At 41.2% G+C, this 22,344-nt stretch overlaps 1 protein-coding gene across 9 annotated transcripts in view; it reads left to right on the top strand.

The window, feature by feature from the left end:
* ablim2 (actin binding LIM protein family, member 2) overlaps window positions 1-22,344 on the top strand; it is an 87,692-nt gene that overhangs the window by 58,222 nt on the left and 7,126 nt on the right. For 3 of the 9 annotated variants that reach the window (XR_015111727.1, XR_015111725.1, XR_015111726.1), the window contains exons 7-17: window positions 2,107-2,194; window positions 2,579-2,637; window positions 6,665-6,742; window positions 6,885-7,028; window positions 8,464-8,493; window positions 10,700-10,817; window positions 12,596-12,667; window positions 16,816-16,923; window positions 19,652-19,705; window positions 22,007-22,044; window positions 22,195-22,303. Coding sequence is in view for 1 of the 9 variants with exons in the window: in XM_086196828.1 (XP_086052954.1) it covers window positions 2,107-2,194; window positions 2,579-2,637; window positions 6,665-6,742; window positions 6,885-7,028; window positions 10,700-10,817; window positions 11,748-12,014; window positions 16,816-16,923; window positions 19,652-19,705; window positions 22,007-22,044; window positions 22,195-22,303 (1,063 nt within the window). In the remaining 8 variants the exon portion in view is untranslated. Of the gene's footprint in view, window positions 1-2,106; window positions 2,195-2,578; window positions 2,638-6,664; window positions 6,743-6,884; window positions 7,029-8,463; window positions 8,494-10,699; window positions 10,818-11,747; window positions 12,015-12,595; window positions 12,668-16,815; window positions 16,924-19,651; window positions 19,706-22,006; window positions 22,045-22,194; window positions 22,304-22,344 lie in introns of all 9 variants that reach the window. The other 6 variants (XR_015111729.1, XR_015111728.1, XR_015111730.1 and 3 more) reach the window with 6 other exon arrangements.

Raw genomic sequence — 22,344 nt, forward strand, 5'->3', positions numbered from 1 at the left:
TTCCTCGCCTGGTGTATGACCTAGTTTGTTGAGGAGATATGCTTAGACTACTGTGTGTGTGTGTGTGTGTGTGTGTGTGTGTGTGTGTGTGTGTGTGTGTGTGTGTGTGTGCGTGTGCGTGTGCGTGTGCGTGCGTGTATGCGCTGTGCTATGGCCATACTCACCTAATTTTATTCCAATCTTATAAATGGACCACCTCTCTTGCCTCACTGGTTTCTATAATTGTGAGATGAGGAGATGGAACGGAGAGAATAGTACCAAGAAAGCAGATGGATTTTAGGCAGTTTTGTAGATACCAGGATAACCTCACCTGCCTTTTCACCACCGCTCTCCACCCCAAAAACTGGTCAGAACTCTCTGTCACTAGCTTCAAACCAAAGAAAAATACCCCATCTTCAGGTTTCAATTTCATCCCCCCTCCGGCCTAGCCTCAGCACCTCCTCTTTTCTGACTTATCCATCCTGCACGACTTTGGATATGATAATTTACTCATTATGCAGCCTTGGAACTTGACAAAGGAGGGATTTGGTTTCAGCATTATCTCCTTTCCAGCTTGCTCATATTTTCCATTTTTGAATTTCAACAAAGTTTCAGACTTTTATCACTGGGCCACAAAAATACTCCGTTTCATCTTATCAGTTTCCGTCCATTCATCTGTGTCAAATCAGATCAAATATGAGTTTTTGGCATGGTATCCAGAACATACTGCCAGTATTCAAGTACCCACCTTTATTTTTCTTCCAGTAATACCTGGACATAGAGTCTCCCTGTTTATGTCTTTGGCTGCTTTTCTCTCTTACTGCTGTCTGTATATTCCAAGAGGCGTCATCTCAGAACTAGGGTGTCACTGCTGAGATTTTTTGAGTGATGCAGCAAAGTGAATGTGAATGATCAGTATGCCGTTGAAGCTGAAAGGGATACCTTTGGGATTTAGACATCAGATGTTTTTAAAGAGAGGAAAGGGATGACTTAATCGCAAGTCATTTTGTTGTAAATCAAGAAAATATGCAGTGTGAGATCATTATGTCTGGGCTGCGGTTGTGCTCTTTGTTGTCATAACATAAGACCAATTGAAAATCTGCGATTGAAATCAATGCGTGACTCTGTATTATGGTAGTAGACACCCAATCTCAAACGGCCCTGAGGACAGACAGTGTCAGTACTCATAATTGAGCTGACCCAAATGAAGAGATAACTCCTACTTTTGTTGCAGAACTTAATTTTTTAAGACTTGCTGAATGCATTTCCAAGAACCTGGGAAGAGGCTTGTCCTCCAATACCCTCTTCCCAGGTTCTTAGTGGGCTGGAAAACCTTTAGATCCCAGGTATCTGTAGATTAACAGAGCACACTTAGAAGCTCACTCTGTCCTTAAAAAAATTGTATGTAACTGTACATACATATTCGCATTTTTTTCCCTATGTTTTCTCTTTGTATCCCTCCACGGTGCTTTGTAGGCAACACAAGGACTCCACCCTATGGCTAAGTGATGAAATGCACCCTTTCTTGGTTATTTATAGGTTGAGGCACCTTTGCCAAGGAAATTAGATTCTGAATCTCTCAGCCTCTGCATTTTAAATAAAGTGATTACGTGCCCCGAATGACGTGAGAAAACAAGTCAGTCATCTAGTTCAAATTGATTATCTTGTTATCATGAGATAACCACATAAAAAAGAAGGAAGTACGGCCTTGTGCTTCGTTCAAACTGGAAGTGCTTTTAGTGTCTTGTGATTGTGACCAGTGTGAATGTGTACGATTTGATTTGTTTTGTTTTGGGGTGCTCTCGGTTGGCACTAGCTTCTCCATGTCAAAACAGTCCTCAACTGTTTCCTCTGTGGTTCTGGTGCAGCTCTGTCATGTCTAAGAAAATATCCCAGGTGATTTAAGCTGGTATCTCAGCTTGGATGTGGTTTATGCAAAAGAACCACAAAGCTGGATTGACAAGCTGAGGGTGTTGAATGAGTAAGTCATCACCAATGGTGTTTCCAGTGTTTCTGGAAGTCAACATGTTCAACTGCTGCTGCTTATACTCCTTTTTAATATCTTTTTTGGCTGCATGCTTTCATGCCTCAGCTGTTACTTTATTGTTCCTGTTTCCTGCTTGACAGGCTGGAGAGAAGCATTACCATCCCACATGTGCCCGTTGTGCCCGCTGTGAGCAGATGTTTGCAGAGGGAGAAGAAATGTACCTCCAAGGTACAATCAGGTTTTTTCCATCATTTTTTTTTTTACAATACTTCAGAGCAGCTTCTGTTTCTGTTGCTGTTTCAGAACCAGGACTCAGAAACTCATGACTATGTATTCTTAGAATTAGCACCATTGCTGAAGGTATTTGTTCCCTCTCACTTCTCGCAGTCTGGAATAGTGCACTGTGGGAATTCCAAATGGAATGCTTTATTAGCAGCTTAGTGAATGAATCATTCACGCATATGTTGTTAACACTTTTGATGGGGACCTACCACAAAGAATCTGTGTGAAATCTTGTCGCCTTTGTTGAACAGACGCTGTCACTGAAGGGTCAGTTGATTGACTTGTACATCTCTGAAACTTAATATCTCCCTTCTCTCTCAATTCCTTCAGGATCCTCTATCTGGCATCCTCCCTGCAGACAAGCAGCAAAGCAGGAAGAGAAGAGTAAGGTGGGTGTTTACTTAACAAAAATGCACTCACAGGAGTCCATAGAACCACACTGAAAAAATACAGTGTGTGACTGTTTCAGCCTTTTAGTGTTGGAGGAAATGCAGGAACTGACATGCAACAAACAATCCAGCCAGCCAAGAAATGAACTGGTTACTTCCTCTCTCCACTGTTCACTGCTTCCTAGTATAGCACAATGAATGGTAGTGGATGGGAAGTGTTAGCATACCTCCATCTTGCCTGCTCTGCCTTGAAAGAGTTTTTGTTCGTCCTCTATATATTTAGATAGATTAGGTTAAGAATATTGCTTTGTCCAGAAGTAATACAAATCAGCCATGATTAGTATCGGCAGTCACTCTTCTCATCGCAACGAAATTTTTGGTTCATTGGAAATGAACGAATGAAGTCTCATGCAGCATGTGTTGGGGGCGGTAATGCACTTAGAAGCTGGTTTGCCAATTGTCTATAGATATTAAAGAAGAAGAAAGGGGAAGTAATTGTTATGCTATGATGGTGTAGCCATCACACTAAATATGTTTAGCTGGATTTGTCTGCGTTTGTAGTTTTAATCATGTCATACAGACACAGTATTCTCTGGTTGTGGCAACTCTGCAGTTCAACATTGCAAAGATTTTAAGAATAACTAGTTTGTACTAGGAAAATGTTACTGACACATCTCAATAATGCGAGTGAGGGGCTTATGATACCTACTGGTGCATGGGTGGCCCTGTTCCCTCTCAGCCCCCCTTCATCTCCCATTCTCATCCTCATCATAAACCATCTCCTCCTCAGAAGCAGGTGCGGATACAGCTTAATGACATCCCTGAGCAGCAGGTGGGTTCTTCTGTCCCCCCCTCACAACCATCCGCTGCATGGGTTGTATTTGCTTCAGGCTGCGTAACAACACATGCAGTGCTGAATGTGATATGGTCCTGCTTTGATTAGGTTTTGCATGTGTAGGGATGTTTACTGACCAAGGGCAGGACCTAGGTGTGCCAATTATGTTGTAAATGATAACAATGAAGGTCGTGCAGTGCAATCTGGGACCCCATCGGCTATATCTGAAGACTGGGCATCTGGGCTCATGCGCATGTATTCTGTGATGCGGTGTAGCCAGCGGATATCCGTTCGAAGACTTGCTTGTTGTTTACAGTCTGTATAGCAACTTCAGATGCTTGTGTTGAGTTGTGCAATGATGAATACCAGTGGATTGTTCAATAAGTAGCCAATTTACACTTAGTTAACAAGTCAAAACCCCTGAAACAGCTTTGTTAAATATCAGTCTACAGACATTTCACCCAACTTGCATTTCAGTTAATGAGCTCCACACGACCTGAGCCCATTCATACGTGATTGGTCAATGCTATTTTGAAAGGAAAAAGGAAACTAGAAGCGCCCTGTCCTGAAATGGTCACCCTTGGCTACAGATTCTGTATTTTTTTATACAGAATCTTTTTATAGAGGGTAGATGGAGTGTACACAGACAGAGACCATAATGTAGATGTTTCAAGACTAAACTGTAATCATAAACCCACCTCTCTGTCTCCAGCTTGTGTGTATTAACATTAACTATCTGGTTCAGTTTGGCCACGCCCATTACAACTTCTAGTGACAGCCAGTAGACCTACCACCAAAGCCATAATACTAAGTCAGTACTACATTAATGTGGTATTCACACAGTATCCATGGGGCAGACAACACTCAGCTTCAAACTCAACCCTCACTGAGCTAACTCCTGTAAAGTGTCTTGAGTGTGTCTTGCATGGTTGTGGCACTTTAGCAGTGATACGGGCAGATAAGTACCAAAGACCACCTGGTTCCTGCTACATTAGGTGTCTCCAGGACCACACACATACATGCACGCACGCGCGCGCACACACACACACACACACACACACGCACACAGAAAACAAGCCAAAAGTGATGAATAGCACAGGTTTAAGAACATAAATTGCAGTTTGTAAACTGAAATTGGAATTTTATATTTTGCAGTAACTTGCATGGTGCAATATTCATGTTTGGGGGCCCAAAATAATTTGGTATAATACTGACATTGAATGTTTGAGACATGTCAGTTGACACCCCGCGATAGTAACCAAGACATCCAAATGCTTTAAGCATGTTTGGGATGTTTGCTATGTGTTTGGGCTTTAATGTGCAGTTTTGTGCTGTATCAAGTTCATAAGTGAAGTTACTGTGATAAAGTAAGTTAAGCTTACGGTTGTAATAAGGGAAACTTCAACACCACTGTCTGGTATTGAGAATCTGCCAGTACAACCCCAATCCAACTTTTTCCCCACAACTAAGAGGTCATTTTGCTCACCCTGCAATATATTTGAAATTTAAACTTCATCACACATAGAAATTTTTGCCACATTTTTAGTGATCTGCACTGTGATGAAAATTTAAGTGGATGAGGGTCTGAAAAGTGAAGTCAATGTATAGGTGCCTTAAATCTGCATCCTTTCTACTGGCCAGCAGGGGGAGACTTCAGGCACTACAATAACAAGTCTGAATGTTTTGGATAGGGGATATATGAGGAAATCTATCAAGTTTCTCTTGGAAGTCCTGGAATGCAACTGTATGTCAAAATTTTTAATCTTGGTATTTGGAATCACAGTCGGTTTCACTATTAAATACCAGTTTTGTAGCTCAACTTAGCCAGATCCTTGATGACCTCCTGACTCTTCTCTCTTTACATTCAAAGTCCAGTTCAGCAAGGGCTTATATAGATTGGACAAATCCATTGATTTGGGTTGGTATTGAACTGAAATCAATAATCAGCTGGACATACCCCTAGTTATATTAGCTGTGACTTTTATTTGATAGAACAATAACAGAATTCACTGTGGCCTCACAGCAAGAAGGTTCCGGGTTCGAGTCCCGGCTCGGGCGTGGGATCTTTCTGTGTGAGTCTCCATGTTCTCCCTGTTCCTGCTTGGGTTCTCTCCAGGTACTCCGGCTTCCTCCCACCGTCCAAAGACATGCAATTTGTGGACGAGGCTGATTGATTCTCTAAATTGACTGTAGGTGTGAATGTGAGTGTGAATGGTTGTTCGTCTCTGTATGTTGGCCCTGCGATGGACTGGTGACCTGTCCAGGGTGTACCCCGCCTCTCGCCTGTAGATGCTGGGATAGGCTCCAGCCCCCCCGCGACCCTTACTAGTAAGGAATAAGCGGAAGATGACGATGGATGGAATAACAGAATTTTAATGCCATTTTGCCAAAAAAAGAAAAATGAAAAAAATGAGTAATGGATGGGTGGGGTGGTAATATTTGGAGATAAAAAAACAGAGATCAAAATACAAAGTTTAGATTTATAACAGTATCGTCAAATGAATGAGCTTCATCACCCCACAGAAGCCACCGTCTGGCTGGTTCCGGTTTTATCCTACTGGAAATGGACATGGTTGCACAAAGAACCACACTGTATATTTTACTATTTTGTGACATCCATCCATTGTCCTCCGCTTGTTCCAATTTAGGGTCGCAGGGGGCTGGAGCCTATCCCAGCGGCTATGGGCGAGAGGCGGGGTTCACCCTGGGCAGGTGGCCAGTCCATCCCAGGGCCAACATACAAAGACAAACAACCATTCACATTCATACCTACGGTCAATTTAGAGTATCAATCAGCCTAGTCCCCAGTGTCATGTCTTTGGACGGTGGGAGGAAGCCGGAGTACCAGAGAGAACCCACGCAGGCATGGGGAGAACATGCAGAAACACACAGAAAGATCCCGTGCCCGAGCCGGGACTCAAACCCAGAACCTTCTTGCTGTTAGGCGACAGTGCTAACCACTGCTCCCCCGTGCTGCCTATTTTGTGACATTTTAAAGACAAAATCCTTTCACTTCCAAGTAAATGGCACAATTCATCATTAGATGTTCTTGTTCTTGTTCTTGTTCCAGCATCCTCCACACACAACAGTTAAGGATCATGGGATTGTGTGGCACCAAAAAGGCAGATTTAAATATTGCTGTTTTCATGCATGAGCTTCAGTGTACCAACATGTGTAATATGTTGTTTTCAGGTGACCCGTACTTCCTCTGAGAGCATCACCTCAGTCCCAGCGTCCAGTGCCTCAGGTTCCCCCAACAGAGTCATCTACGTAAGCTGAAGCTACTTCTACTCACCATCAGGGGGCAGTCCCAACACATGCTTCAGTTTTATCATCAAGACATGGCGTGTAGCATTAGTTTAATCCATCCTGTCTTGGCATTAACCATAAATGATGTCCACATATGTTCCAGGCCAAACTTGGAGAGGAGATGCTGGACTACAAGGACCTTGCAGCTCTTCCAAAGACCAAGGCCATCTACAACATTGACAGGCCAGACATGCTCTCCTATTCCCCTTACGTCAGTTACCCATCTGAGGAGAGGCACTATGGAGAGGTAGGACAGGTGTTCCTTCTCTTGACAACATTTTACTTTTATTTCCAAAGAGGTTGTTTGCACCATTCTGTCTGTCAGCACAGTTACACAAAAAAACACCTAAATATGTTCTCACAATTGTTATAATAAATCAATACTGTACCACATAACAATAAGTCTCCTATTATAGAGGATTAATAGTTTTAAGTTATCATCAATACTATGGGTAGTAATTATTCAAAAGTAATGGGTACACGATGTTTTACAAAACCTCAAATATTAGATCAAGTACCAAGAAAATATTAAGTATCAGCAACAACCTTCAAACCAGCTGACAGGTTCATTACAGTCATGTTTAATCCAGCAGCTGTGCAACAAATCCTTCCTTGATAAGGATGATTGTGTTTAATTGAACCCTTTTTTTTTTAACTTGTTGAATCAGCTTCTATAGTTTCACAAAGAGGGGAACGATTAGCAAATGTATGATGTGAGAATGTAAGTATCACTTCCAAAGGATGAAAACTCTGTGTGTTAGGTTCATCATTCCTGAAACTAGTACTTGGATACTTTGTCAAATTCCCTAATTTATTTACTATATACCTATTTCTACCGAAATTATTCCTGCCCAACAATAATACTTTTAAACATCCCTTTCTATGTACTCTATATTCACTCTTTGCCTCTTTACAGTAAAACCTTTAAAATATTCATTTGTTTGTGCAGCGTATTGTAAATGGATGAAATCTCACTATCCATCTACAGGGCTCATGTTTTCATATTGTTGTAGTAGTTGGTCATTTTTGCAGATATGATTTCATGTTTTTTCTCAGTTTTAGTACCACTACCTGCACACCAGTTGCATTTCACAACAATATTTTGTCAAACCTTCCTCCAGCTGTCACACACTCACACACAAACAGAAACAAAATAAAGTCAGTTCGATTAAATTGTTGCACTTCATATCAGTGGGGGGAAGAATTCTATTCACTTGTAAAGAAAATAATATTTTTGTTCCTGAAATGATCGAAGTCTTAGTAAATCACAAGCTAGAAATTTTCACAGTCTGCATACCAACGTTAATGTTTTCCTCATTGATACCTCATAACCACGACTTATGAATAGTCTGTGTGTTACCCTGTTTTGAAAGGGTTACCAAATCTGCTTGAACAGTTCCAATTGTAAATAATTTCAACACATGCAAAGAAAAAAAAGTCTGTGAATTTAAAAAAGAGGAACTCAACTGATCACCAATCATTTTTCTTATCTTCCTTTTAGCCTCCTATCATTTTTTTGCCCTGCTATCATCCATCATTATAAAATCATTTGCCAAAGCCACACCCACTTTCCTCCTACACACACCCAATGGTTTGCAGTGCAATGACCTCACATTGACCTCTTATAGTCGGCTGCTTCACATCGGGCCTAATCACTGGCTATCTCCCCTTTTCATTTGCAGTCCCCCCATCTGCTTTCTACCCCCACTGAGGTATGACGAGACATGCTTCATTCACCCCTCATAAGTGTGTGTGTGTGTGCATGTGTGTGTGTGTGCATGTGTGTGTGTGTGCATGTGTGCGTGTGTGTGTGTGTGTATGTATGTGTGTGTGTGTGTGTGTGTGTGTGAGTGGCATGTTGTTTTACTGTACTTGGTGTGATTGAACACTTTGAATGGCTTGAAATTTTTTTGAAAGGTCCATCGGGCAATTAAAGCAGCTGATATGTTTATATCCTTGCTTAATTCTATTTTACCTCAAATTTAATCTTTTTTTCATAGTTTCATATCCAGTAGTTTGAATAGAAGTGCTCTCTAGTAAGTCAACTGAGATCTAGAGACACAGCAACACTGTTTCAACAGAGTCCTACAGGACCAGACAGCTTGCTAACAATTCAATGATTATCTAAACAAATTTTTTGAGGGGAAATGAAACAGGAAGATCTTTAAACTCAAGTGTTGTAATAATCCCTCATTGGACAGGAATAACAGAAGGCATGACAAAATGTAGAAGGGGAAGAGGAACTTTTCAATCTGGACCTCAGATATGGAATTGTTTTTAATTTTACCTTATTTTAAACCACAGGGTCGGCATGGCTCGGAAGTAGAGTGGCCATATAGCAACCGAGCAACCAAAGGGTTCATGGTCCGGTCCTCATGTTGACCATGTAGAAGTTTCCTTGAGGCTCCAGCCCCCCCCCCCTCCCCCAACCCTAACCCTAACCCAACCCTTAACAGGATAAGCGGAAGAAAATGGATGGATGGATGGATGGATGGATGGATGGATGGATGGATGGATGGATGGATGGACGGCACGGTGGTTAGCACTGTCGCCTCACAGCAAGAAGGGCACTTGATCTTTCTGTGTAGAGTCTCCATGTTCTCCCCATGCCTGCGTGGGTTCTCTCTGGTACTCCGGCTTCCTCCCACTGTCCAAAGACATGCAAATGGGGACTAGGCTGATTGATTCTCTAAATATACCATAGGTATGAATGTGAGTGTGAATGGGTGTTTGTCTCTGTGTTATGTCGATGGACTGGTGACCTGTCCAGGGTGTACCTCGCCTCTCGCCCGTAGCTAGGATAGGCTCCAGCCCCCCTGCGACCCTTAACAGGAATAAGCGGAAGAAAATGGATGGATGGATGGATGAATGGATGAATGAATGAATGGATGGATGGATGGATGGATGGATGAATGGATGGATGGATGAATGAATGGATGAATGAATGAATGGATGGATGGATGGATGGATGGATGAATGAATGGATGGATGGATGGATGGATGGATGGATGAATGGAAGTATCCTTGAGCAAGATACTTGGCCCCTAATCGCTCCTGATGGCCCTGCGACGTAGTGGTGACCCATCCAGGGTGTACCCCGCTTCTTGCCCAATGTCACCTGTGAAAGAATCTAGCCACCCAACCTCCCCACCCCCACCCCCACGACCCTTAAGAGATATATGGTTAAAAAATGGATGGATGGATGGATTTTTTAAATCACTCAGTAGAGAGCAAAGGCAGCCTTTCAAATTCTGCTCACTAAAAGTATTTTCAGACAATTATAACAATCTGAGTCTGTCAGTATGAAAAAAAGCACTTTTAGTGGGTGTGATTTGACCGTGTCCCATTGGATTACATTATGATGTGCTCTGGGGCTGCAGGCAGTTCTGCTTTTTTCCTCAGTACTGGTGCAATATCAAAATGGTTATTTCCAACACTAACAAACAGAAAAAGTTGGACAAATATGGACTACGTCAAAAGAGAAAAAATTTTGCCCCTTTAACTTTAGCGGTTCAACCTGAAAATTTAAACCTAACACCTGCATTTTTACATACTGGACTGTGACTCTTAAAAGTAAGGTGTCTGACCTTCGACAGACAGGTCATATGAAATATCTGACTCATCTCCCAAGTATTTAACAAAAAATATTGTGCCTTTGTTATTTCTTAATAATAGTAAAATAAAACAGAGTTAAAAACATTGTGCTGATGTGACTGACCCAGTTTTTTGAAGCACATTAACTGTCCAAGACATTGAGAGCAGATCTTGAGTGAATTGATGTCCTCATTTGCCCATCCATGTTGTCAGTATTTCCCTCCTGACATCTTTGTCAAGAGCTTTGTGTCCCCTGTTCGATTCTCTGATTGGCAAATGAGTCCGTGTGTGTTTATGTTTGTGTGTGTGTGTGTATGTTTCCAGGGCGATGGGGAGAAGTCACCCCGTCACCGCAGGCCCTCCAGCCCAAGCTCCAACAGCTCCTTGGGGGGCTATGGACGTTACACCCCATCCCGTTCACCCCCGAATAACAGCCGACCAGGTATCAAACACACACAATGCACATGCACTAACAGTCCATATAATACTGTTTTTAGGTTAAGACTAGCAGTTAATGTTTGAATTTTGTACATTGTGTAGTAAGCAGTAAACATGTTATTTCCTCACGCACTCAAAATCCTAATAAATGATCAAGATGATAGGCTTGTACTTCCTTTGGCTCAGTTCACATAGCCAGTGTCTCTAAAAAAACCACAATAAAGAGTATGCCAAACTACAGCCTTAAGGAAAGCTATGTTGGCCAATTAAAAGCTGTGGAAAAACTAAGCAAACTTTTCCCGCAACATGTCAATTTGAACATCTTAACCCTTGAAGCAGTTTTCCATAAGGTTCTGTTACAGTGTCCTCTTCCACTATCACATTTCAGAATACAAATAATGGATGTTCTTGTTGTAGGCTTGGATTATTTACCAGTTTTGTCGCAATTGTTGCAAAGTAAAGATTATTACTTCTTTAATGCATTATGCAACATTGTAACAATGTGGGAAAGGTGGAAAATTAAGTCTCTGTTTAATTTATGTAAATACATGGTTATGAATTGCATAAATGCGGGTTTTGCTGAGTCCTGGAGAAATAAAAAAGACAGTATTTGAGGCAAGTAATTAAAACAGATTAAAAGGCTGAGACACTTTAATCTCTCCATTCTCTTAAACATAAAAACTTATTCTTACATTATGTTGATGTTTTGTTCCACACCAATGACAAATAATCTTAGTCAACAGATTCCTCACCCACAGACCTTGAAATATCCAAACTTATACCTTTCAGCTACGGTATAAGCTTTATTTTGTTTGTGCATATGTTTTGTCATGTTTTGCTGATATGTACGGTAGTACACATCAATGAAATAAAAACATGAATAAATGTATCCATGTGACACTACATGCTTCCTGTGATCTGATTGGACATTCAGGGAGAGAAGTATACCCTCCCAGTAGATACATCAGCCAGGCCAGAGACTCCAGTTCTCTTCCTGTACCCCCAACTCTCATGGGCGGCATTAGGTACCCCGCCAAGGACTCCTCTTCTCTCCCTATGTACTATTCTGGTGGGCCTGAAGGGAGTGGTGGTTGGGGCAAGTGCTCACCCACACCAGCAGGTGGCAGTGGCTTGTCTTTTCATCTCAACCCCACCACCCTGGCCATGCTGCAGCAGCACAACTTCATCCCTTACTTCAGAGGTATTACTGATGCTGCGACCGAGACCTCGTTGAATACAGACCAGCTGCTGGTAACACTGCAGTTGTCCAAAGTGGCAAAAGTCCTCTTAAAAGTAAAAAAAATCTCTGGTCAAATTCACAGAGCTTCCTCAGAATGAAAGTAGGTTAAACTGTTTAACCAAAGCAGTAGGTTGCTGGTCCACTCTGTATTTGACTGAGATCAAAGGTCCTTCAGAATGGAGTGCTGTGACTCGGCCATTTTATTGGCCCTGACTTCACTTAGCATGGACTGTGAGCACCAAATTAACATGTTGGAAAGTCTCACTCTTGTTCACTCAATTCATGAGTCACAATTGGAAACAGAACATCTGACCTGGTGTGCAATCTGCTCTAACCTCTGTATGGTCACTCAGTCATGAATATTTATTTTCTTTCATTCTAAAACTAAAGCCATGAAACAATTTATGACATCATTATACCACACATTCCTGAGATCAACATCACAAAGCAATATGATGCAGTCCCCCCACCCTCGCATGAAAACCTTATCCAACCTCCTTCAGGTTTATCTTCTCCCATCCCTAATCTCCCTCATCCCTTAGGGTTCAAACAGGACCCTCTACCTGACCTCAAACCTAGGACATCCCTGCATCTCAGTTTACCTCCTCCTAACGGTAAAACACCAGTTGTCTTTATCTTCTCTGTGTCCCCACAAACATATACACAAACCAGTTGAATGGTCAGAGGGTTTTGTGATGATGTTGTCCGGTATTGTGGTGTTGTCAGTTTTCATGGAGTGCGTCAAGGTACTTTCCAAGGACCACTTAGTTTTCTCATTCTGCTTGCCCTGCTCACCTGTGTCTGTGGTGATTGTTTGCATGTTTAACATGATAAAGATCTGAGTATGACTTACCAGGAGAGATTGGGGTGAATCATGGTTAAATTTGTGTGCTTGTCTATTCAGATATCTTAATTGTTTGCCTGCCTTTGACCTCTTACCTGTTTTTTCCTGAATGATGCACTGTCAACTGATATGTGACCAGTTTTGTTTCATAGGTGTTTACCTGCTTTTTTCCTCAATGTGATCTGAAGGGATTTTATTTGTTGAGGGAATGGAATCTTTGCTTGTATCTATTTTTTTGGACACAACTCTGTATACAATGTTGATTTATTATCAGCAGATACATTCTTTGGAAACAACATCATTGACAAATCCACTAACAAATATTAAAATGTGTTAGCTGCAAGCCAAGGAGATAAGTAAAGAGGTATTTTTCTGCCCAAATCTTTGGAGACTATGCTACATCATCACCCACATCACTTATCTTCAGATGTTATTATCAGCTCATTCCAGTCAGATAAATGCAGAGATGCTCACTGACAGAAGTCTCAAAAGTGTGTTTTATCATTGCAATGAGCTTTACTCATTTTGCCTGCTATACTACGTGTCTTTAGGTAAGGAATTTAAAGCATTTAATGTGTTATCTATTAGTAAACATTGTAAGAGTTGATTGGTACCTTCCTTTTGCACGTGCAGTATGGAAAAAGTGGCTCGATGAGAAAAATTGGACAGGATTCTTGAGGGTAGAGTCCATAGCATGCTGGGTTGCAGCTTGTAAACACAATATTAGTTGAAATTGGGCTCAATGGCACCAAAAGCGCATGCCCCCACCCCTGACAACACAAACACCTGCAACAAGCTCTGCAGTTACATGCCAAACACTGGCTAAGACAAGCTTTTTCACCAACAGTACCTGTCCAGCAGAAAGCAGGCCAACTCCTCATCATTCTTTGTCCTCAGCCTCTCCTTCAGTTTTTAAAAGCAGGTGAAAACAAAACCAAGTTTGACATTCACTCTGGAAAAAGCTTTACCCACTTGCTGTTTGGCCTCTGTAGGGCTGTATCTGTTTTTTTGTTTGTTTGCTGCTCCATGCACATCCACCATTTTCAAATTTTGCCTTTGTTTTTTCCATGCCCAACCTCACTGGTCATTGGCATGGGGGCCCAGAAACATTCAAACACAATATTGAAATACAGGCAGAGGACAGCAGCTCTGCAGACACAGTCATCACCACAGATGTCTAGAGGCCCATAAGTGATGATTCAGGCAAATTAATTTTGTGTGGTTCTATTTTTTTGTTTTTTAATGAAATTGTGTCAGACTCTAACTTTAAAGGTATACCTTCAGTAGATGTAAGTCAGCGTGTCTTCCATGAAGAGAAGATACAGTAAGCAGCAGCACTCTGACACACAGAATTTTACTGCACATGTTCTACTCCCAAAATAAACACCCACCTATGAAGAAATTATATTCATATACATCTATGATGTATTTGTAGTTTCACTGCTTTGCATTTGCTGGCAAACAGACCTTTCTTTTGTTTTTTATGTGATTTCAACCACAGGTCTTCCTTTGTATTCCTTCATATGCCATACATTATATTACTCCATTTGTGTGATTTCACATTCTAACAGCTGATTGCAAATCTCTTATCCCTTGCAAGACCTTTATATTTACCCTTTACAGAACATTAGAAATATGTTTTTGACCATGTGTGCCATTGGGACTTCATACTGTCTAATTAAAGAGAAACAAACTTTGAGGGAGCTTCCAGTAGAACACTTCGCTCCAGGGTTTTGGTGGTTTTTCCATGACAGGTTGGAGAGGCTGAGAGGAGAGTTCTCCGATCGAGAAGATGAAAGAGAGGAGAGGGAATGGAGGAATGAAATAGCCTGAGCCGACTGAGCTATAATTTAGGGTCTGCTTGCCAGTTGCAGTGGCATGTAAAACGGTCTGCCACTGGCCTGGTTCTGGGTCTCACGGTTCCTAACAAGCCGTGAAAGAGGACTATTTGGGTCATGCAACAGCCTGTTTGTCCAAAAAAGTTATCAGCTTCCCTCAGAGAAGTAATGCTTGTAGAGGACAAGTGTGGACTCCTGTTTTGAAACCTTAAGTTTTACATTTTCCCATTTTCCATCTTGGTTTTTTTGGAATCTGAGGTGACCATGTTTGAACAAGATACTGGATCATGAGAGGAGTGTCAGGGATCGCACTGAGATGTTGGCTGTACTCTGAGGACTCTATCAACTTGGAAACTTGACTTCAATACAATTGGACTTAACTCTGCAAACTCTTAAATTGGCCCCTGCAGGCAATTGGAGAGAATTCAGCTACTCCCACGCTGGCTTCAAATATCAGACCTGCAAATATGGTCCATTCAAAATAGATCCTGTCATTAAGACGATTAATAAAATTGACACAGGCCTTTTACTGTTAAGGGCGGAGCAACCTTGCTAGGCTGAATAATGAATGCTTCAGTTTTCTCTTCATTGTGACTTCATTGTTAATCCCCAAATATCTTGTCCTCTGCCAGTTCGGTTACAGATGTTAGTTATTCGTTTGGAGTAAAATGAATACACATGTCGAGGTTTTACACATGTGCAATAAACTTCCTCTGATTTTGACTTTCTTTTTGGAGTTTCTATCTGGTGTGTCAGACTGGTAAAATGCTGGTGCCTCCATATGGGAAGCTTTGATCACTCAGTGTGTGTTTAAACACCTTATTTTGGGGGCAAACATGGGCCAGGAAAGAACTCATTTAATTTGGGGGCAGAATTGTATTAAAAGCATCCAGAATTTTTTTAGAGCCTGTTTTAACCTTTGTAGCCCCTTCACATAGACGAGAAAGACTTTTAGGCATATGATATTGTATTACAGTGCTTTAATATGTAGGATTTTGTGCTGCTTCTATTACAAGTCTATTTAAGAGTTAACTATTGACCTTCAGTTAAAGAATTGCAATACTTCTCCTCCCCCAAAAATGGAGGACGTGTTGGACATTTAGATCTGCACTAACAGAATCTGTTCTGTTGTGTATGTGTGTGTTTACCGGCATGTAAGTAAGCGCGCGCGCGCGCGCGCGTGTGTGTGTGTGTGTGTGTGTGTGTGTGTTGGATGGGTGGGTAGGGGGTCATTCTGACATACACTAACAGCACTGCTGTGTGCGTCAGTGATCTCATCCATTTGTATCCAGATCGCAGCAGATGGTTCCTCCTTTTTCCTCTGATGGGACAAGTGTGTGTTCAATCAATAATTTTTCTCTCTCTCTCTCTCTCTCTCCCTCCCTCTCTCTATCTCGCTCCCTCTCTCTGACACACACGCATTCATACAATCTCTCTCTCATTTCTCTCTTAAATTTCTGTCGAGTGTTTATCACATTTGGCCTGAAGGGTGTCAGTGACTTCATCACCCAGCCTGCCTATATTGTAACACAATGGTTGGACCCTGCTTAAGGTCAAATACACACACACACACACACACACACACACACACACACACACACACACACACACACACTCACACAAACTAGAACAAAACAAGATAACCTATTGGGGTTCAAGCATAATTGTTAGTTTTCTTACCAGTATTCTTCTCACAATTAAATATAAAAGCAGGAAAGAGCTGCCAATAAAATTATTGGATGTCTCTTGTAGCTAGTGGAGCAAAGATTTAGAAACAGTCATCATCAGTCGTCTTCGCTTTGTGTAAGGAAGGCAGATTTCAGCTGTGGCATAATTTCTAGTAGCATATCAGTGTGCTCAAATAACAGAAATGTCTAACCTGAGTGGATCACTTGCAGGATTTTCTACTGCTGTTCAATATAAAGTTTTGCAGCTGGGTAATGAAGTCACTGTCACAAATGTATGTATGAGAGTGGATTTTTTTTAAAATTCTCATAATAACGTTGCATTTTTGTCCCCCAACGCCCCTTTCCTTTTCACCTTCCATATCCAACAAAACCCAACTTATCTCAACCTGGAGGTAGTGAAAGTGGTCGGAGTACCCCCAGCTTATCCACCTATTCTGATGGCAAATCCCCTTCTTCTACTTCAACATATGTGGCTGCTCCCCGGCACTTCCACATACCAGGTATGTCACCATCACACCTCTTGACAAAACTATTCGCTAAGTCTTTGGTTTAATGTTTTTTTCTTGGAGCCCATAAATGTCAGCAAGGGTGATAGTAGGCAGTCATTTTGAAGAAAAGCTGCATCTTCAATTGTCGCCCTTTTCAAGGCAACCAGTCCTATGATTAATCTGGGATTCATCAGCTGAGTAACCAACAAAATGCAGCTCATGTTTGCTGGAACGATCATAATAGAGAGAGATAAATCAGTGAGGGAGCAGATAACTAGTAACTGAATGTTGGATGGGGCCGAAAGAGGACTGAGGCTCAACCAGAGAGAGAAGTGAGCCTTCTTTCAAATGAATTGGCAGTATGAACAGATAAAGAACTGAGTCCCTTTTCTGTTGGTTCACGTTTTGGTTCACTCTGACAGTTTGGTTCTCTTGAAGAGGACGATATGTGAGCACACCCTAAATTCTCATTTGGGAAGTGGAATTGATACCATTCCAAAAAAATTGCTTTTAACATGTTTTTGATATGTATGAGAATCTCTCATCGAGGTGAAGATCTAACAAAAAAAAAGATTTCATAAGATTAAAAGGTCTTATAGGAGTCACCCATAATTGAAAAGCATTGCTTCACTCTCCTTCCAAAGATTCCAACATTTTAGGTTTATTGTAGCTCTGATCCTCCCAAACATTTTGCTGTAACTGTGGAAAGACTTGGCTTCCTATCTTACATGTGGCAAGAACTGGCACTTGGTCAAGCGCAAGCATTATTACTAGTTTCAGGCTGGCACAAATGACCTTATCACACCAAGTGCCCTCACTTTGGAATATATTAATGAGACATAGTTTGGTACCACCATGGTGCGTTGCTATTTTAGAAAACCAGGAAATGTTTGCACCTTAGATCAAGAAGAGGTTGGTCATTGGTCAATGGCGTTATGTGTGAAGGGTGCATCAGTCAGGGAATGACACAAAGCACTCTCATTGGTTTGACTGATGTTACACCCAGTACACGGTTATGAATAATTAGTTGTCTAATGATTGCCTTTTTGTGCCATGGCTTTCGATGTGATTATGCTCCTCTCAGTACCAAAATGAGGCTGAACATGCCCTGAATACACAAAGCCAATACCACCATCCGCCAACCGCCTGGCCCCATAGATCGCTTAAATAGGGCCCTTTATCTGTCAGCAAAGGAGGCCAACAAGTTCAAGGGTTGCTTATTTAGACCTAGTAAGACTTTAATTTTCTGGAGCATTGTAGCTCTTTCTATCCAAACATACAGAGGGCTAATAATTCTGGTAAAACCAACAAATCTTCATTTATTTGACCAGGAAAAGTATCATCCTAAACATAGATATAAGATTTAATTAAAGAATCATCAAATACTTAGGAACCACATTACTTTCCATTAAATGACTTGAAAAGCAACCAAAGTGACAGATTTGATAAAAATGCAAGTGATTTCGCAGACTTTAACACTCCTTCTGCAAATTTAGACTGAGCTTCAGGAATAGGATAAATCCTGCACCTGCTTAGACAAAAAAAACTTAATTAAAAGATATACCATAATCTGTTGGTGAGCTGGAGATACCAAACCCTCGTCTTAGATTGTAAACTGAAAAATCCAAGATTTTTCTAATGCTGGAGCAGCTTTCTATTTTTTTTTTTTTTAAATGTGTTTCCAAATGTTTTCACTGTCATGGTACAAAGCCTGGGGTGCTTTGCGTTGTGGGATGTGGAAGAAAATGAAGAGGTCCAACCTCTTATGCTCAACATTCAGTTGGGTGGGTGTTCCATGCACAGTTATGGTCATTTTCATTTATTTGTTTTTTCAAAAGTTTATGACTTCAACTGTTTATTTTGACCATAGGTTTGTACGTAAAACCCTACTCAGAAATCCTATAAGGATTTTGCATGAAGCCCAATGTTTTTGTATGTTTGTCCTTTATTCCCAGTCATCCAACTTTTGCATTTTAAAAAGAAAAGATTTTAGATGAGCTCATTTACAATACATTTTGACAGCTGACATTAAACAATCCAAAATGTTTTTCATACTGATGAAGAAGAAGGTTAGAACCAAGCTAAACGTGGGGGACGACACCAGATATTATTCACTTCCATAGTCATTGTCTGTTTTGTTTTGTCACGGATGGTGTTTCAGAAGTTGGTGGCACTGAACCACGCCAAAGAAGTGACACGCGTGTTGTCCCGTCATGAGCCATGTTAGTGCTTTAGTTACATGTGTGACAATTGTTCCTAAACATGTCTGTACAAGGACTCTGTAGGTCCACGAGACCAATTAGCTCAGCCTGTGTGGAACAACATGCAGTACAGTCCCTATTACTTTATTATAGTTTGTATTATCATAATTATAAGAATAATTAAAATCCTAATTAGATTATTTTAGATTATTTTAGAAAGACAACCGAGGGAACATTTATGATATTATTTGATTGTCATGAAATATTTCTGCATCAAATAACCTCCCATTCACCCTCAGTAAAGATTTTTTTGAATACATTGCATGAATAATATGAAAAGTTTGGATCTCTCTGGCATTCCAGGATAAAAATGATAAATGTCTCCGCCTCCTTTGCTTCTTCAAATTATTTCATCCTCCAATAACTGCTAACTCATGCTTTTTTCTCCATTCTCTCTCTCTATCTCTCTCTCTCTCTATACCTCCCATGCCGGCTTCTTCCATTTTCTTTCTGTCCTCTACGCTCGTTCCCATCTTCAGAGACTATGGTCAAAGATAATATCTATAGAAAACCCCCCATCTACAAACAGCATGGTACAGTCCACTTCCTCTTTAACACTACCTTCTCTGGTCTGGTCTCTGTTCGATGTGTTGCATGTTGCCTGTCAGTCAGCCATTGTTCAACCTCCCCAACCCCCAACTGTGGCACACACTCGTCTATAGCAGACCCTGGACCTACATGCATGGGGCTTCTGTCATCGATGTGTGCCCAATCAATGCTTGAAGTTGATAAGTGACATTTATGTAGGGTCCCTACGGATATGAAGTTCTTTTTTCTTCATATGTTTCGCAGAATGTTTCATACTCCTTTTTTTTTTATCAATTTCAGGTTTTTTTTCCAGTGTATCAGATCATTGTGTGACATCACTGATTGTGGTATTGCTATATGTTTGATAGTTTTTTCCCAGTATTGGTTCAACAGCTGTTTTCTTTCTTTCCTAAATTCTATTATTGAATTTGGATTAATGAAAGAAGATCGTTGACTAATCATTCAAAAGTTTGCTCAACTACATTTAATTCACGATCAAAATTATCCCAACTGTCTGATCTGATATTTCAACACACTTAAGATCTGTATTGGTTGGGTTGGAGGCCCATTCATGCATGTGTGCACTCGTCTCACCAGCTCAGTTGTTGGTTTGAGTTGTGATGTTGTGATTGTGTGTCCACTGTGAATAATTGGGGGGTCCATGAATCACATTGTCTAGTGCATTAGTGTCGTGCTGTTTCAATCCCTGTCTCTCCTCCTCCTCCTAACCATCTATTGTGTGTCTATATGATGGTGTGTGGTTGGTCACTATAGATACGCCCCTTCAGCTATACTGTATTTCACATCTGAAGAAACACTCTCTAGTCCACTGGGCACTCCTGTCCCATCTAGGTTAGATTCATCTTCACCACATAAATTAGCTGCACATAGCAGAGTCCTACAGCTGGGTGAGTTCAAACAGATGCTCAAGGTCACCACCAGAGAAGAAAACCCTTCCCGTCTTTCAAGTCAAGATTGCTCCAATACATTTTGGAGAGGTTGCACTTACATTTTGGGGGTTTACTTACCTTTATAAATGTCCAATGCGCAATGTAGTGGGTGAGCCGATGAGTCATTATCTTAAGTAGAAATTGTAGCAGCTTGTGTTGCTTGGAGATCAAATTTGGCAAACACAATGTGTGCTGTTGAGGTTTTTGTGACACCTGAAGGATAAGTGGAGGAAGGCTAGGTGATAAAATTATTCATTTTTAGTTAGAATGCATCATTAGTACAGTAGGAGTGCAGAAATGCAGTTTTTACTACTGCTCCCGCTTGCTCCTCATGGGTATGATGTCTAAACCAGATTTCTTTTCACTGCTGTAGATGACTTCCTGTGGCAGCCATGTTTTAATGTTTATTTTTCAAAAATTTAATATTTTCTACCTTCGTGGATTTTGTGGGTTATGACGATGGACAGTGTTGCAAGCAGAAAGAGATGGTTGAATAATGATGTGAGAATGTTTACTATCAGTCTCTTGCACTTTCACTTCTTTTTTTCCATATTTCTCTTGGTTTAAAATCAGCCAGAAGGTGGTGTCACAGGAGTTTGGAAGAAGTATAAAACATTGATCATTTAAAAATATTCAGCCAACACTAATCTTATCAATCCCACAAACCTAGCAGGGAGCTAACATATAGCTGATGCAGCTGAGCTAACATTAAACATGTATGCTAACCTCAATGTTAGCCTTGGCTGAACTATTTAAATACATTCTCATGAGCTTATTAAAGATTGATGAGGTTGCTAATGTTGCATAACAGTTCTACAGTTCTATTTTTTTTTTTGCCCAAGTTCCAAAGCCAGAGTCAAAGTCTCATTTCAGGTGTGCATGATTTAAGTCAGACTGAAGTCTCAATTTAGAGGATGGGCAACATTCAGTAGATACCTGGAAACAATTGTGGCTAACTGGTTCATGTCTGTATTTGGACTGAGTGGTTGAGTGCCCCGTCCCTGGGTAAGACCGGTGTTGCTACGTGGGCAGAAGGATTTGTGTCATGGCCAGAACATTTTGTGGTAGTCAGGGCTGTAGTTGTTGGGATTTCTCGGTCTGCTGAGCTGTGAGTCAACTCCTAAAATGTCAGTGCATCCATGAAATTCTGAAGTGAATCCGAATGTTGCTGTGCACCCTGTTTTATGGTACAGCTGCACAGTGTATGTGGCACTCCCTGTAGATGCTGTCTGCAGCTGATGATGTCACTGTCGGTGGTGATTTATACTAGAGTTAATAGTGCAGTAGAGGTGAGCTGAGGGGCAGAGGGTCCAGCACATTAACTGTGACTTCCTGTGACGTCTGACTGTTTTACAGCCTCTAGAACATCCTGGCAGGATGGAGAGGATGGCAAGGTGAGTCTTTGTGTGTCTTTGTCTTTCCCTTTCTGGCTTCGTTCACATTTTACAAATTCATCCATTCACTAATTCACTAACTCATACTTTCCATCATCCATCACTTCTTTCCTTCTCTCTGCCCCACACTCCTACCCCCCTTGACTATAGAGGAGCAGCTGGGTGATCTTGAAGAGTGAGATCGATGGGCAGATTGGGGCAGAGGACCTTGACCCTCGCAAATCTACCTGCAGTTTGCCCACAGACACGTCCCAGCAGAGTGAGTAGCCAATCTCAAGCTCCATTTAGTGTGAGCAATAA

This window comes from Aulostomus chinensis, chromosome 24, assembly GCF_037954235.1.
Source record: "Aulostomus chinensis isolate RoL2024-O1b breed Wild chromosome 24, RoL_Achi_v1.0, whole genome shotgun sequence".
Lineage (NCBI taxonomy): Eukaryota > Metazoa > Chordata > Actinopteri > Syngnathiformes > Aulostomidae > Aulostomus > Aulostomus chinensis.